The sequence below is a fragment of the Acanthochromis polyacanthus genome, chromosome 5, assembly GCF_021347895.1.
Source record: "Acanthochromis polyacanthus isolate Apoly-LR-REF ecotype Palm Island chromosome 5, KAUST_Apoly_ChrSc, whole genome shotgun sequence".
Lineage (NCBI taxonomy): Eukaryota > Metazoa > Chordata > Actinopteri > Pomacentridae > Acanthochromis > Acanthochromis polyacanthus.
This window is the reverse complement of record NC_067117.1, coordinates 9,560,440-9,576,831: the sequence shown is the minus strand read 5'-3', so window position 1 is coordinate 9,576,831 and position 16,392 is coordinate 9,560,440. Positions and strand designations below refer to the sequence as shown.

The following is a 16,392-nucleotide window of genomic DNA, read 5'->3' as shown; positions in this document are numbered from 1 at the left end:
ACAGGTCACTGTATAAACACAGTGGAAGTGTATATGGAATATGAAAAATATGGAAAATGGCAAGTGTACTCAGTTTTCTTTCAGTGATCACTTTTTCCATCTTGTGTGCAAGTGATCACAGGGTAATTCAGTCTCAATATACACCACTGTTCAAAAGTTTGGTGTCACCCAGACAATGTTTTGTTTTCCATGAAAACTCCCACTTTTATTCATGTGCTAACATAAATGCACAAGGGTTTTCTAATTATCAATGAGCCTTTCAACACCATTAGCTAACACAATGTAGCATTAGAACACAGGAGTGATGGTTTCTGGAAATGTTCCTCTGTACCCCTATGGAGATATTCCTTTAAAAATGAACTGCTTTCAGCTAGAACAGTCATTTACCACATTTATAATGTCTAGATTATTTTTCTGATTCATTTAATGCTACCTTCATTGAAAAACAAGTTTTTCTTTTAAAAATAAGGGCTCTTCTTTGTGAATAGATTTTCAAATTGTTGGTGATGCAACATACTTGTCAGTTTGGAAACAATTATTTGGAGGTCATTTCAGATTTAAGTAATATGGCATGACAGCGTACTCACTACTGTACACCATGCATCTCTGTAGCTCTGCAGCAAACTGATCCCCATGAAGTGTGAGTGAATGGGGATGCAGTGCTTTCAGAAGTGCGAGTCCATTCTAAAAGTGCAATGCTGACATAAATACAGAAATAGTTGTTTAAAGCTACCGAACAGGAAGAAGAGTAGGAGCTAAAGAGGGACGACTAGACTGCTGCTCAGTCTGCTGCAACCTAGTCATCCGTCAGTCTGTCTGTCCATGCATGCAGCCAGCTGTCAGGGTCTAAGAAGGCATCGCTCTGGACTGAGTGGCGCCGAAGAGGAGAAGCCATGTATAGGAGCGGGGTTGCTGTACGATTTCCCATGTAGTTAGGGAAAAGTTGGCATCATGGGTCCTATTTATGACTTATGAAAATATGTCTGCTATGATTGATGATTGGTAATTCTGTATGAGCTCTTTTGGGCTCTTGACATAGGACAGTTGTCCTAGGTGCCATGCATCCTCTACCCTCCACACAAAGTAAGCCTTTTCACCAGCTCCAGCCCTGTGCACAAGTGTATTAATACAGGCCACCAAAGAAGCATCCCAGCAGTGGAGTTTTGTCCTTGTCAAGGAAGCTGAGATCTTATCACCTGCTATTCTTCACAACATCCTCTTCATCTTTTAAATTCGCATATAACGCGGCAAAGCTTGTAAAAATATATATAAATATTAATAGTGCAAAAAAGTACAAGTAGCAAGTACTCGTGGACTACAAATCAGGACAGAAGTAAAAATTAAAATTACTTTTTTTTTCTCTTGTGTTTACAAACCGAGACAAATTAATCACTGACTGGGCATTTGTTCTTTTTAATACATACTGCACGCATCCTGGGTATTTATATTTGACTGGCATATTTGCTGAAGATAGCACCCTGTAATAAGGGAAACATTGAGCGGCTATGCAAAGAGTCAGATTACCTCAGCTACAGAGACAGAAGAGGAGCGGAGGCTGACTATTTGCTCTGACACAGAATGTGAGATATTAAATGCTGACAGAGTGGAGTGAAATAGACTGACTGTGAATATTGAGGCAACACATCTGGTCTCTGTTGTATTCATTAGTGATGCCAAAATGTAGGCTAATTACAACTTTTAGCATATTTTAAATTAGATTTTAATACAGCTAAACTCTATTTGGACTCTCCACTGCTGATGAAACAGCTTTTAGTCAATACTTGTCATGCTAATCGTTTTATAGTACTGTTTATTTTACAAGCTTACAACACACCAGTTCATCTGTACTTTCTTTGCGATAGCAATATTTGTCAAACATATTTTGTCTTTACTGTAGTACGTTTCTCCCCTGTTTGTATATGTTTGCCAGCGCCGTCATCAGAGCACTAGAATCAGTTATGCAGTTTGAGTACACAAACTGAAAAACAGGACTCTGGCCAGGAGATGTGTGGTAGTAACACAGAGTTAAAATAAAGAAATGTGTTCTAGAAAGACAGAAATGAGTAAAACACAAAAGCTATTTTTAAAAAAATGAAGAAAAATATATACACAGAGGAGGTTAACCTTCAAAAACTGAGGCAGGCGTTAGGAAGGTAAGTCAGTGAGGTCATAAGTCAAGCCACCGACTGACACAAAGCTTCTGAATTTAGCCTGTAAAGAACCAGGGAGATTTCGACTATGTATAGTACAGAGTGTCTATGTGAGTCTATGTGTGAGACAGAAACTATGTAAAGAAAGAAAGGATAGGAGGTGTGATGTGTCTGTACATAGCTGACATGCATCCAAGCAAGTAAAGCACACGTTTATAATTAGCAGTGCAATAGATGTCGAGCAGGCATAGCTGGCATACACGAGACATAAATACGCATGTGCTATGATGGCACTGGTGCATCTGTGCATCTATGTGTGCATGGAAATACAAAATCATGTGCAAAGAATGTGAGAAGGGGCAAGCATATGATAATATTAGGCATTTTACAAATCACATATTTTCCTAAAATTTTCCTAGAAGCTGCCTGGAATGAATAACGTAATTTAATACTATATTAGAGGAATATTTAGACATTGTTGTAAAATGATATAATGGAATTATACTGTTACAGGAAGTTACAAAGTATTTTAGTCATTGCAAGCAGAAAAGTTCACAAGGCAGCATATGATAAAAATATATATACTGAAACAACTTTCTAAGAATTTTGCCTCTATTTTAACTACAACTGCTACAAAATTACATGTTTTTTTTATCCCAAGAAATTGCAACATGTAAGCTGCCAGTTCATGTGCACTGAGCTGAATTTAAAATGCTTTATCGTCTTGCTGCGTCTTTATGACTCCAACATTGTAACTTGTGTGGTTTGACATTTTTCTGCTTGGAATGAGATGTTGAACCAAAACAGAGTACTGAGAGTGAGATCACTTGAGAATCAAGTTCAATTAAATTTCAATCACTGCAGCCCAAGATGACATGACACTGCTTGTGTAGCTGGGAATACATTTTTTTTTTTTACATCATTTGATAGGTAAAATAATCAAACATCTGATATATCTGTGACCCAGGAACCAGGGGAAATTAGGAATTTGGTTTTAATAAATGGCATCAATCTACTAACTCAATATTTAAATGACTATTATCACATAATCGACAATCATACTTCACTGCATGGATAACAAAAAGAAAAAGGCTGGACTTTGTGATAAACAGACATGCAACTGGATGTTTTGATAACCTAGCAACACACAAAAAAAAAATCCTTTTTGTTTCATGGGACCTTAAAAATTGGAAATGAATTGGAACTAGGCAGCAATTCAATTTGAAATTCTAAATCAATTAGACTTTTTAAAAACATCTCTCTCGCTCCCCATTTTATCTTTCTCTCCATCGCTCTGTCTCACAGGAGGGTGTGCAGTGTGCTAATGAAAAAGCAGACTTAATATGTTTTCCCCAAGTCCATCTGGTAATAATTGTAGTATGTAGCAACCGTAGTTGTGTTTGGATAAAGCTCTGACATACATGGGGCCCTCTGACGCTCACACAGCAAATGTGTGTGCGCGTGTGTGCGGCTGTGTGAGAGTGTGTTTTTGTGGGGGTGAGTAAAGGAGGAGAGTGCATGTGACTGGTGAGAGGAGAAAGTCTGCGTTACTGGGAGTTGATGTGTGTCCGTGCTCGCGCTTGTGCGTCTTCCAAGCTGCTGGGTGATGGGCCAACATAACTAAATCAACTTTATCGTCAGCGCACTGTTTTACGTAGAGAGGCACAGTCCAGAGCGGGGCCCAGCCTGGGTGGTTGAGTAACCAATGGTCCTTCGGTGCATTAGTATGACTCAAGGTGATGATTAGTGGCATCTGATGGCGTAAAGATTGTTATCAAAAAAAAAAAAAAAAAACCCACTTCGGGGCAAACACAGGTGTATATATAATACTGAATGCTGCCTGTGTGTACTACAGTCAGGACAAAAGGATTTTCATCAAGATTCAAGTTACTTCTTACTTGGAAGATGAGCATAGTTTAAACTCTGGTCATCATATAGAAAAACAAAAATAACTTAGCTAGCGATTGGCTGAGGGATTGTGCAGAAACTAAATTACAGTGTATGTGGCTGTCCTAAAAGTAGATGCATTTTGCTCTTGAGCAAGACACTGACGCACGATGAGTAACCCTGGATATCTAGAGCACTAGTGAAAACACAAATACCCCTTAAATCAGAGGCCCCAAACCCCAAGGACTCCTCCAACTTCCAGGATGGTCCGTTTTATTAAGAAGGGACTGAGGTCATTTCACGCTGATTTCATTTCAAAACACAACAATAAGATGACAATATTATGCAAACACAGGTTACACCCTCTGGAGTGTTTTTGCATAACTAAATCCACACAAACTGTACGTTGCCCAGCTCTGGACTAAAACCCCTGAGAGAAAAGCCTATCAAGTGCAGATTTGTTGCCTCATCTTTTCATAAAATTGTTACGAAGGCTCCTTTACTAAGATCAAGCAGCTGTCAGTGCGTTCGCTTGAGACTAATAAAAATTCATATCCTAAAATGAAACCAAAAAAGGAGAGACGTGCGACAAATGACACATTATTCTCTCGGCTCGATGCGGACGAGGCTGTCTTGTGACTTACTGGCATGGCCGGCTGTAGTAGGTGGGAGAGAGTGGGACGTAAGCTGCAGAAAGACCCTTTGTGCTGAGAGGGTCACATCCTCTGTTTGGGGCATTCATACTTCTGACAGATTAATATGTGCGGGAACAAACACACATGCTTGCTTACTGAAAATGACGATAGGAATATATATTGTATAAAGAATGACCAATGATAACGTGCTTCCTCGTCATAAAGTGCGGGGGCATTAGAATAAACATGAGTGACGCATCGTCCTTCAGTTTCACTATTAAGTTATATAACCCAAGTTACTTAATAGCATCATAGCAATTTAAGTCCTAAACAAAACTGGTGGGGCACTTCTGATATTTCACAGATGGATTCGGATTCCTTCCCCCTTGTTCGTAAAAGAACTGGGAAAAACAAATACAAAAACCGACAAAAGAGCATTCCACCACAGAAATTAGCAAATTTTACGAGAAATAATGCATAATTTCTATTATTATGAACAATTCTACAGGAAACAACTTTAAAGCAGAACATTCAAACTAAGCATAGACAGCACATGATCATTATATGTAGGACTCCAGCTTTATGTTGTTATGGCAACATAAAGCTGGAGAATATTCATCTCCTTTGTCCTCTTACATAATAAGGATTAGCCTGATCCTTGTATGCGGCTAAAGGATGGATGTACATACAGTATTTTATGTAACTTAATCTGTGAAGCCAAAGACAGTTGGTGGGAATCAGAGGAGAGGTACAGCATCCTGTACAGACACTCATTTCCTCTCCGGCTCTCTGAGTGTTTGTCTGATCAGCCCTCTACAGCCAGGCGACTCTCAGGAGGTCCAGTCAGCTAAGACACCACCTTCTGCTCCGGTTTAATGAGTTCAAACACTGAGGAAATTATTCTGAATTGAGAAGTAGCATGATTGGAATTCAGGTAACCTGGCCAAGATGGCTTCTATGGTAGATAAGCACAGTGGCACAGACTCAACATTTGCTGGTTTCAATTTGAGTACGTTGACCGACTCAGCTCTACTTTATCCGTTCTAGTTTAGATGATCACACACTGGTCACATCTCGAAGCTTTTGGCAAACATATTTCTGTCAGCAAAATTGGTATTTACCCCCATTTACCTTAACATTTGACATGTAAAAAGCGCAGGAAGCTACAGAAAACAAGTGTATCCATCAAAACTTGTGGCAGTGACAAGTGCTCGGTTTAAGTAGGCCATGTGATGTTATATCCCTGGTAAAAGAGTATTCTAAATGGCAACACTGCCCTTTCCTTTTTGTTTTCCCTTCTATATCACTTTGTTTTTCACTTTTGATTTAATCACATGTATAAGACACATGATAATCAAACAGATGATGCCCATATATTAGAACAAAACACATAACATCATGGCATCTGTGGCAGCCGTAATAACTGTCAGCTGTAGCACCCAATTATAAGAATACTAACTAAAAAATACTGCAGTAAAGATATCAATATCAAATAGCAATGTCAGTATGATTGATTGTGTTGATTAATAACTGATCTCTTCTGCAAATCTAACACTATGAATATAAGAATAGATTACAGCAGTGGCTCATTCTTTCGGATGGCCTTTTTCTAAATGCATCATTCATGATGCTCTGAGGAAAACTCATTAAAATGGACAAAGCGGTAACAAAGAACTGAAGTTTGAACTCTGGAACATGTGCACAATCACTGCATAAAAGCGGTGTGAGTGCTCAGAAAAGCATTCTGCTGCTAGACCATTTCAAACACCAAGTTAGACATGATGGACTTTGTATGAAAGCATACTGAAGCCTTCTATTCTGAGGAGTGACAATGGAGGTAACATTTGACTGCAGTACAGAAGGGAAACCGGCCATACAGACCGTGGAGGAACAGGGGGAGGGGTACAGTAAAAGTACAGATCAAGTCATAAAAATTAAAAATGGGTCAGGTTACATTTTCCTTGCCACATACGTGAGTGATCCCGTGAGGATATAGATACAGAGGGCTGCATACAGATGTTTCAAATACATGTAGCTAAATTGTCAGACGCCAGATTCATAGTAGATTTTCCACCCTGCCACGCTTGTACCACAGTTTGAAACCTCTGCAGGGCTGATCTCACAAAGAAGCCATTCACACTGATCTGTGCACGCACAAACTCACGCACTCGCATGCATGTACACACACAGCTTTCAGTCAGTCTAAACTTTTACCGAACTTGAACTCCCCCAAAACCCTGCAGTGACCGCATAAAAAGTAGTTCTCAGGTTACAAACTCACCCAAAATAGGCCTTAAGTACATAGTAGTGATATCTGGTGACGTAGATTATAGTTTAGAATGGTTACACACAGTTAAGTGTGCAACAACCCACACAGGCACACACTGGCTGTAATGAATTCAGTACCGTGCTTAAGGGAAAGATGAGAAGACGGCAAAAACTGCTTTTTATGCAGATAGAAGTCCTTTAGGTGCACTTCAGTGCTCGGCCCCAACCATCATAATATCATAATATATGAGTCACACAGCTATAGTGTGTATAATTTCCAAACAAGGATACAGGAAAAAACCCAAATACTGCTCGTGATGACCACGAGCTCTCTTCTCAAAGTTTAGGTAATTTAGGTTTTATAAAGAATTGAGTCGTTAAATAAGTCACTGGAAGTGATAATCGTCAACCTACGATGACTCATACGTGTATACGACTGCAAAACTTTCACAAAAAAAGGGATCCCATAAGGACCCTTTAAACCCCTAATTTTTACATTTAGATTTATCATTATTTCAGACCAGCACTTCTGAAAATACGGGTCAAGACCCAAAATGAACCACAACCCTGTTTCTAGTGGGTTTCCACATGAAATAAGTAATAATATGCTTTCACGATCAAGAAAAGAACTACTGTCCCTTCCTGGAATCGGGAAGAAAAAAAAAGAAACCCCAAAGGGACGTCCTCCAAGCACAGTAGTTTTCAGAATAAGTAATCTGTGTACAGGAAACAGGCGCTAAGACTTCTGGCGCTAGTGGGCTGAGCAATCAAAACAATCTCTCCATGTTCTGATTGAAGAGAAAGGGATCTACGCCAGACACTTCAACACACTTCATCAGGGAGAGGGGGGGATGGACAGAGAGGGAAGGAACAAACGTAAGAGATGGACAGAATGATAGGGGAGAATGTGGAGATTGATAGCAGAGATGTGAAAAAGACAGAAGCAGTATCTGGGGAATAGAGAAGAGATAAAACGCAAAGTATTTCTTCTTCACAAGTTTCTACTTCATATGACAATTTGCCTCTTTAATCTTCCATTCTTTCTTCCTGCTCTTTCTCTGTCCAGTGTTTCTTATCTTCACTCAGTTTTTTCCTCATTTCAGTCTTCATGCTTCTCTCTTCTCCCCTCCTCCATCTCTGTGTTATGAGTAGGAGCTGGGGTGAAAATACGTGGGATTTTCCCACAGCTCGGCAGGACCAGACCCAACCCCCACCACCCACGCACGCTCATTTTGTGTGTCTCTCCCTCGACTCCCTGTGTCTCATGTCAGAGGGGAGTCTTGAGGAAAACCACCCATATTCCACCACAAAGTATTCTGGATGTTTGCTGGAACCTTCATGCCGCTCGTTGTTCCATGGACATCAACTGTGAGCTGCTATGGCAACAGAATATTTAGAAGGTTAAAAACATGCCCACTTTTGAATTAAAACTGTATCTCCTCTTGAATATCATTTTGAGAAACCCATCTAGTGAAAATTTTAATTCCCAGAAGAGGAAAAACTGTTTTGAAGCTTGTATGAAAAACATTTGTAGGGATACACCAGGGTCATAAAACATACTCGGTTCTCGAGGGGCTGTGGTTAGCTCTATCTGGCCAGCAATTTTCTGTCCCTTTATTTGGGTTTTAGTCATGGTTCCAGCAGGCTAAGCAAGAATGCCCAGAAGTCTGACCAATCTTATCCTCAATGGCAAACAAGGCCTTAAAATACTTGAAGTCATTGACTTGAGGTGAAATTGAAGCAATCCACTCTTTTCGAGTAGAGTACGATTGTCTAATCCTTAAAAAAAACTGAGCAAATATCCCTGTATGCTCTAGAGGTCACAGTCCAGTGAGTCCAACAGAATCACATCATTAGGAAGAAGAAGAGATCCTGAGATCAGCTAACTCTTACCTCCTCAGTTCTCCCTAAAGATTCAGTCAGATTCCGACTGATGATGTGATGTGCAAATGTTTGTAGTTATGGAATCAGCACCTAAAGTTTTTACCGGAACCATCGCAAGAGGCATCAGAGCAGCAGGCTGGTGTGCGAGTCTCTACCTGTTAGTGTGGGTGTATCTGAGGGAGTGATTTACCTCTGCAGCCTGTGTCTCCTGGTGCAGCAGAGTCAGCCCTGTCAGGTCCTCCAGGAACGAGTGGGAAGAGTTAAAAACCTTGGACAGGAAACTGAAACCTTCCCTCTCGTAGTGATCCAGGACCTGGACAAAAGAAAAAAAAAAAAAACACGATCGAAAAACAATATCGAGTAAAACAACATGAAATGTGATGTCTGTTGCTGGGTTAATAAAACAGTAACATTTCAGGCTGGGTTGGTTCAAGATGTATATTAAGTATGTCAGGAGTCTCAACCCCAAAACCTGCCAGCAGGTTTGAAAGGCAAGTTTTTTTGCTGTTGTTTTTTGGCCCTTTGTGCCTTTATTATATAGGACAGCGGTGAGTGGAGTGGAGAGACAGGAAACATGGGGAGAAGAGTTGTGGAATGACATACTTTAAATGGTCATGGGCTAGAGACAATTGAAGACTCAATTGTTCAGAGAACACCTAGGCACTTAATCTGACTCCACCTTAGGAGTAGAATAAGTCAGGTGGTCCAAAACCCAGCATTTATTTAGCACTGACAAAGTATTTAAAAAAAAAAAAAAAGGGGTGGGGGGGTGGGGTGGTTGGCAATTCTTCTGCCACTTGATGGCAACACCTTTGACCAATCACACCTGAAGCACTTTTTGCACTTACTACAGGTTTTTCCTTATGTCTGAATTCTTGCTTGTGTTGTACGTCGCTTTGGACAAAAGCGTCTGCTAAATGAAATTGTAGAATTGTAGAATTGTAGAATTTGAACCCATGGCCGCTGCGTTGAGGACTGTAGCCCCTGTTTATGGGTCGCCCTCTCAACCTGTTAAGATACCATGACGGTCCTTGAAAGACATGTTTAAAAAAAATAATAATTTACACTACTTATCAGAGAATTGTCAGAACTTCCCAACAATTCTTGGACTACTCATCTGTGACACGCTGTTCCATCAGAAAACGCCACCAAATCTAAGCTTAAAATTGAGATATTTTACCAAAATCCCTTCATTCTGTGCTTCATTTACAAAATTTGCCAAAAATAAGCAGTTTGCACAAAACAGACTCTGTAAAAGCAAAAATACTCTACATTCCTGTCACAAGACAAGCACTGAGGAACTTCTAGGTTGTTTACACTGAGACAAGCTCTGTGGCTTCAGAATTCCCATACGTGCACATGTTTATATGCATCAACAATAACGCAAAACATTTCCACACACAAAGATTTACATTTAAATCAAAACTATTTCTAGATATTTCAGAGCAGCCCTATGATTAATAATAACTTGACAGATCATTCATAAACTGTAAGGAGGCTTGATGTGCGCTGACCGCAATCGGAAATAACAATGAAGCCTTTAGGTTGTAAATGCACTCTTCTGTGTATGCAGAAATCCAGCTGCTCAGAGAGAAGAGAATATTAACATTGATGAATGAATATGTATGGCCCAGTATTTTTAATAATCACATTAACCCTTAGATGCATGAGTGACTGGACCATACACACTTTCATAATTATACGAATCAATGCGTTTTATGTCATTTTGATTAAGAATAATCATTTGTATTATTGTTTTTATTCCATTTTGGTCCACACAAGAATTATTAGAATGGTTTGAAATATGTTTATTTTTCACTTTATAATAGATTTTGAACGTTTTCATAATTGAAAATGAATATTACACAGAACAGCAACAGAAGACTGTCAACATCCATTTCGTTGACATGTTTCCACTTTTTTCCTCCAGCTGTTGCTACTCTCCATATATAATAATCTTCCTGATTGATGACACTTCTGACATAGTGTGTGTGGTCCACAGTAAATATATTCCTGACAGCCACAATTGATAAGAATCGCAGGTTTCCGTGAGATTCTATGGGAAATTTTTGACTCACTTGTGGAAGCTTGGGGCAGTAATACAAATGTTCTAATTTCTTAAAAAATATAAAAGGTGCTTAAAAATTTAAATGGAATGATATCAAAAACATGTTTTAGGGAATACCTGGAATATGAAATGATAAAAGCTTTTCATTACAAAGATATTGCAAACAAGACGACATGGTCATCAATATTCCCCGCCACATGTGATGTCTATGAGTCTATATCCAAAATAGTGATCAAGGGCCATAAGTCTGTTAAATATTATCGCACAGGTCTCATTTTCAAACTTGATCAAGGTGTCCATGGTGTGAAGCTACACTCTAAATTTCATAATCCTCGGTGTAACAGTTTCCGAGAAAAGCTGTCCCCTTCATCTCGGACGGACGCACGGACGGACAGACGGACGGAGGCCAAACCTATATCCCCCTTTTCCACTTCGTGGAGGCGGGGGATAAAAAGCGACCTCACCGGGTCATTTTTGACCCACTTCTGCATCTAAGGGTTACAGTACCTAGCCATGGTGTAATTTGAGTTTCTCTAGCATTCTGCTCAAACCATGCTAGCTAGCTTAACAGTTTATTGTGAACTCGCCAACCATTTTAATGTAACAGTGATCTGGCTTATCTCAGGTGGGCCTACATCGTGTTAACTGTATTTAGTAAGAATCAACACGGATGTTGTTTATCAACCCTCACGCTACCAACTGAGGTACCCGCAGACCCTGATCTGTACTCTTTGTCATATCTTACAGGTTCTATCATTCCAGTTTTCCATGACTTTATCAGTCATTTAGTTTCAAATGACTCCATATCATTATTTTCTGTTTCAATGCATTGGAATCCCAAGAAAACCCAATCAAAAGCACCCAGCTGTAACCATGCAGGTCTAATAGATGGAAATATTTCCAGAGGTTCCTAATTTTAAGTATCACCCGCTACAAAGGAGGAAGGGACACTGTCAGTTAGTCTGAAGAGAGACAGATTTCCTCATGTGCTCTGTCAAAGGCAAACGTTGCTCATCCTAAAATAAGATTATGTCAGAAAAACAAAACATCATCAAAGCATCATAGTTTGTCATACATTTGAATGGCATGCAGTCAGAGCATGATCAGGGCATGGTGTGAGTGTGGACAAAGCACAAACAGAACTGTTTTTGAGGATGCAAAGGAGGCAAGAAGGAAGAGTGTGCCAGGAGAGAGATTTGAGGTCACATCAGTTTCTCAGGGTTCCAGGATGTATTATGCTGGAAAAAAACTTTACAATAAATACGTCTTTAAAGCATATTTTTGGGCAACATTAGTGTTCTTGTTCCTGTGCTGTCAAAACTATTTTCTCAGGTACAAGACCTGAAATTGCAGAGACTGGTTTTGGCTCACAAGGGCAAAAAAAAAAAAAAAAAAAAAAGAAGAAGAAAGAAAAAAGATCCTTACATAAATGCACTGGTTCACCTTTTACTGCACTTGTAAGTAAAATATTACATCTTGTACAAGACATTTGAGTGTTTTCACCACTGAACATTGCATTCAAGGTAAAAGTCCTGATTGAATCTGATGTGCATAGTTGAAGTGGAGGCCAGAGTTGTGCTAATGCATCGCAACTTCAGAAAAGGTATCCACTTGAGATAAAAGCATTATTACATAAAATCAGATAATTAAAGTCTTTGAAGAGGATAAAACAATAAAATCAAATCTCTGTTGCAGTAGCCGTTAGGCACAACCTCTTTACACCACAACTCGGCGCCTCTGCAGTCGCACTGCAGTGTTTTCCTTGATCTCCTACCAGTGCAGACTTCAAAAACCCACACCTTCACTCCAAAACACCTATGCACACACACATGAATCCTCTGCCCTCTCGACTACCTTCCTAAGCTTGGCCAAGCCTTTCATGGACGCCCACTGACCCTCCTCTGCAGGTGTAGAGTTACCTCTGCCTCAGACATCAACACGCTGTGTGCATCACTGCCTGTGTGTGTGTGTTCGCAGACTGACCTGGCGTCTCGTCTCGGAGCCAGACACACCGCACACAATACACACTGATGTGTCCCTCATTCATCTTTTCATCCTCTCTTTTCTTTCCTTCCTTCTCTTTTATTTCTTTGATTCTCCACTTCCATCCACAGCTTCTGTTACATGCGACGCCAACGGGCAAAACCCACTGTGCTGAAATATACCTGTTCATGACACAGAAAGCAACCTGATAACTGTGCTGAGATTGTGATAAAGTTAATAAAAGTCACTACACAGACACACACACAGACACACACACACACAGACACAGACACACACACACACAGACACACACACACACAGACACACACACACACACACACACACACACACACACACACACACACACACACACACACACACAATGGCAATGCCAATAGGAAAGATTCACAACTCTGAAAAGACAGAGAAATCTCAAAATATCATCCAATATAGTTCAGATTGGGTATTTCATTTTTTGTCAAATGTTGCAACTATGTTAAAAATGTAATTACATTTCTTTGATAAGAAGTCTAACAGCCTTTTTCTTAGGGAAAGCCAGAAAACTTTATAGCAAATGAGTAAACATGGTAATGTGTGACTAATTGAAACTGTACTGTGACAAATGTCTCAACATGGCAAAAGCATTATGGGAAATATGCAGTAAAAGATACAAGCATATGTAGACACAAGGAATACAAGAGACAAATAGGGAAAAAGTTTCAAAGCATTTAGCTGCCATTGATGGGATGATGCTGTTGCAAAAACTCACCAACAACCCAACATCTGGATTAGATTGTGTGCTACATATATGCATATAAACACACACACACACACACACACACACACATGAGGGAAACACATGTGCACATATGCACTTGTCCTAGAATTTCCTTCCGTGTGGAGCCACATATATCCTGAGGCTTTATTTGAGAGTTGTGATGTCTCCTTTTTTAAGTTGTTGGACATGAGCTGAAAGTATCACACATCATAGGTTGTGTATGTGACTGTGCTCGCATGTGTGTGTAGCATCTCTAAACATATCAAACACTGGGTGGTCCTGGTGGCTTTTAACTTTGCTTGTAAACATACAGAATATGGAGGAAGGATTACTTTTTAAAGTGTATACAGTAGATGTTTAGGACATTACTATTAGGACAAACTATCGCTGGTAATTATCTTGTAATTATCTGAGTGTACAGAATCTGTAGATTTATTGGTAGCAGAAGTGATCTAAAGGGGAAAAAATGCAATATAACATGTAATGGTTAATGCTATAGACAACTAGCTGAATAACTGATTTGTCCATCAGTGGACATTTTTTGTACAACAATCCTAACAATGCATTTTTCATTCATTACTGACTTTCTGAGCAAGGATTTCCCCAAAACTTTGGTTTCAACTTCTCATTTTTCAACATTTGCCAACTTCTGTGACAGCAAAGTGAACATATTTGAGTTTTTGTTTCAGTCAAAACTAGCTATCTGAATATGTCAACTTTGGTTCTGGAAATTATGGTTGGATATTTTTTCACTATCATTTTATACACAAAATATCCAACACATCAATTGATAATGAAAATAATGAGTAGCTGTAGCTCCTGTAAATACCAGTGAATCGCTGAATGTGTAACTGACGCACGGCTATGAATAAAATGTTTCCTTGAAACGACTCCCAGTTTGTGGTGTTCCCATTATGTGACACTTGGCGTATTCTGAGTAATATGAGTAAACAATTCCAGGTGACTCAGTGGCTTTGACTTCCTCTGTTAACATATACGGTCATCACGTCAGGTTAGAAACTTGCCTTCGAAATTCACCAACCCAATACTGACTCATGAGTGTCGCGCCTGAGGCCTTTTGGTATTTCAGAGAAACAGCACAATTCACAGAAGCACAGCCCACAAGGTATGTGTAGTTAATGTTCTGTGGTAGCTGTATAACACTTGCATGTCTACAGCATGCGTAAAAACAGAACAAAGGTGTTTTAACCCTTTAACGCTGATTGTCAGGAATTCCCATCACACCGCTTGCATTCAGACTGCAGCCGAGATAGCGTATGCATTCCCCCAATTCCAGTTTGTGCATACTCAATATGTATCTCGGAACCTTTTGCAAGTACTGGTTTCTTGTGGGACCGGTCCGAGTGATACCTACATTATTATATATCTGTTATTATTATTATTATTGTTACACCTCTATTCTATGTGCTGTAGACAAATGAACAATATCTACTTAATTTAGCATAAGCTTGAAATCAAAAACACAAATTATAATTTTTTTTTAGATAATTGTAAATAAATTCAGGCATCAAGGGGTTAATGTAAAAGTACAGCATACAACAGCCACTTAAAAATAATATGTTTCAGAATGGTATCACCTTTGAGTCAGTGCATTAAATCTGAGTTGATCCTCAGTCATTGCTCTTTTGTTAAATAAAAACTAATGGTTTGGATAAGCAAGGGCTGCACAGTGGATCGGTGGCTAGCACCGTTGACTTGTAGCTAGAAGATCACCAGTTCTCGGATCTCTGAATTGAGTTTGCATGTTCCCCCTGTGTCTGCATGGGTCTTCTCTGGGTAACTACATGTAACTATTTAAATCAGCATAAGGCTGACAGTTACATATGAAATATGGTAAAAAAAAAAAAAAAAACTGGATTTCAAGTATATATTATATATACACTACCAGTCAAAAGTTTGGACACACCTTCTCATTGTGTTTTTTTTTTTTATTTTTACTGTTTTCTACACTGTAGATACATACTGAGACATCATGATTATGACACAAATATATGGAATTATGTAGCAAACAAACAATTGTGAAAAAAACTCTTCGTCTTCTCTCAGTGAGCTTCATGAGGTAGTCACCTGAAATGGTTTTCTCTTGACAGGTGTGAATGTCAAGGTTCATTAGTGGAATTTCTTACGTTCTTAATGGGGTTGGGACCATCAGTTGTGTTGTGCAGAAGTCAGGTTGGTATACAGTTGAAAGCCCGATTTGACAACTGTTAGAATGTACATTATGGCAAGAACCAATCAGTTAAGTAAAGAGAAACGACATCATCATTACTTTAAGAACTGAAGGTCAGTCAATCCAGAAAACTGCAAAAACTGAATGCACCCTCAAGTGCAGTCTCCAAAACCATCAAGCACTACGGCAAAACTGGCTCACATGAGAACAGCCCCAGGAAAAGAAGACCAAGAGTCACCTCTGCTGCTGAGGATAAGTTCATCCAAGTCACCAGCCTCAGAAATCGCAGGTTAACAGGACCTCAGATTAGTCACTGTGGCTTCATGCCATCCCATCCGGTTTGTGTTTAGTTGGACCACCATTTATTTTTCAAAAGAACAATGACCCCAAACACACCTCCAGGCTGTGAAAGAGCTATTTAACCAGGAAGGAGAGTGATGGAGCGCTGCATCAGATGACCTGGGATCCACAGCCACTGACCTAAACCCAGTCCAGATGGTTTGGGATGAGATGGACCGCAGAGTGAAGGCAAAACAGCCGTGCTCAGC

The 16,392-nt window shown here is 39.6% G+C and overlaps 1 protein-coding gene across 1 annotated transcript in view; it reads right to left on the bottom strand.

Moving 5' to 3' along the window:
- atg7 (ATG7 autophagy related 7 homolog (S. cerevisiae)) overlaps positions 1 to 16,392 on the bottom strand; it is a 71,407-nt gene that overhangs the window by 24,253 nt on the left and 30,762 nt on the right. The window contains 1 exon segment of the mRNA XM_051948185.1: positions 9,015 to 9,137. Coding sequence (XP_051804145.1) covers positions 9,015 to 9,137 — 123 coding nt within the window.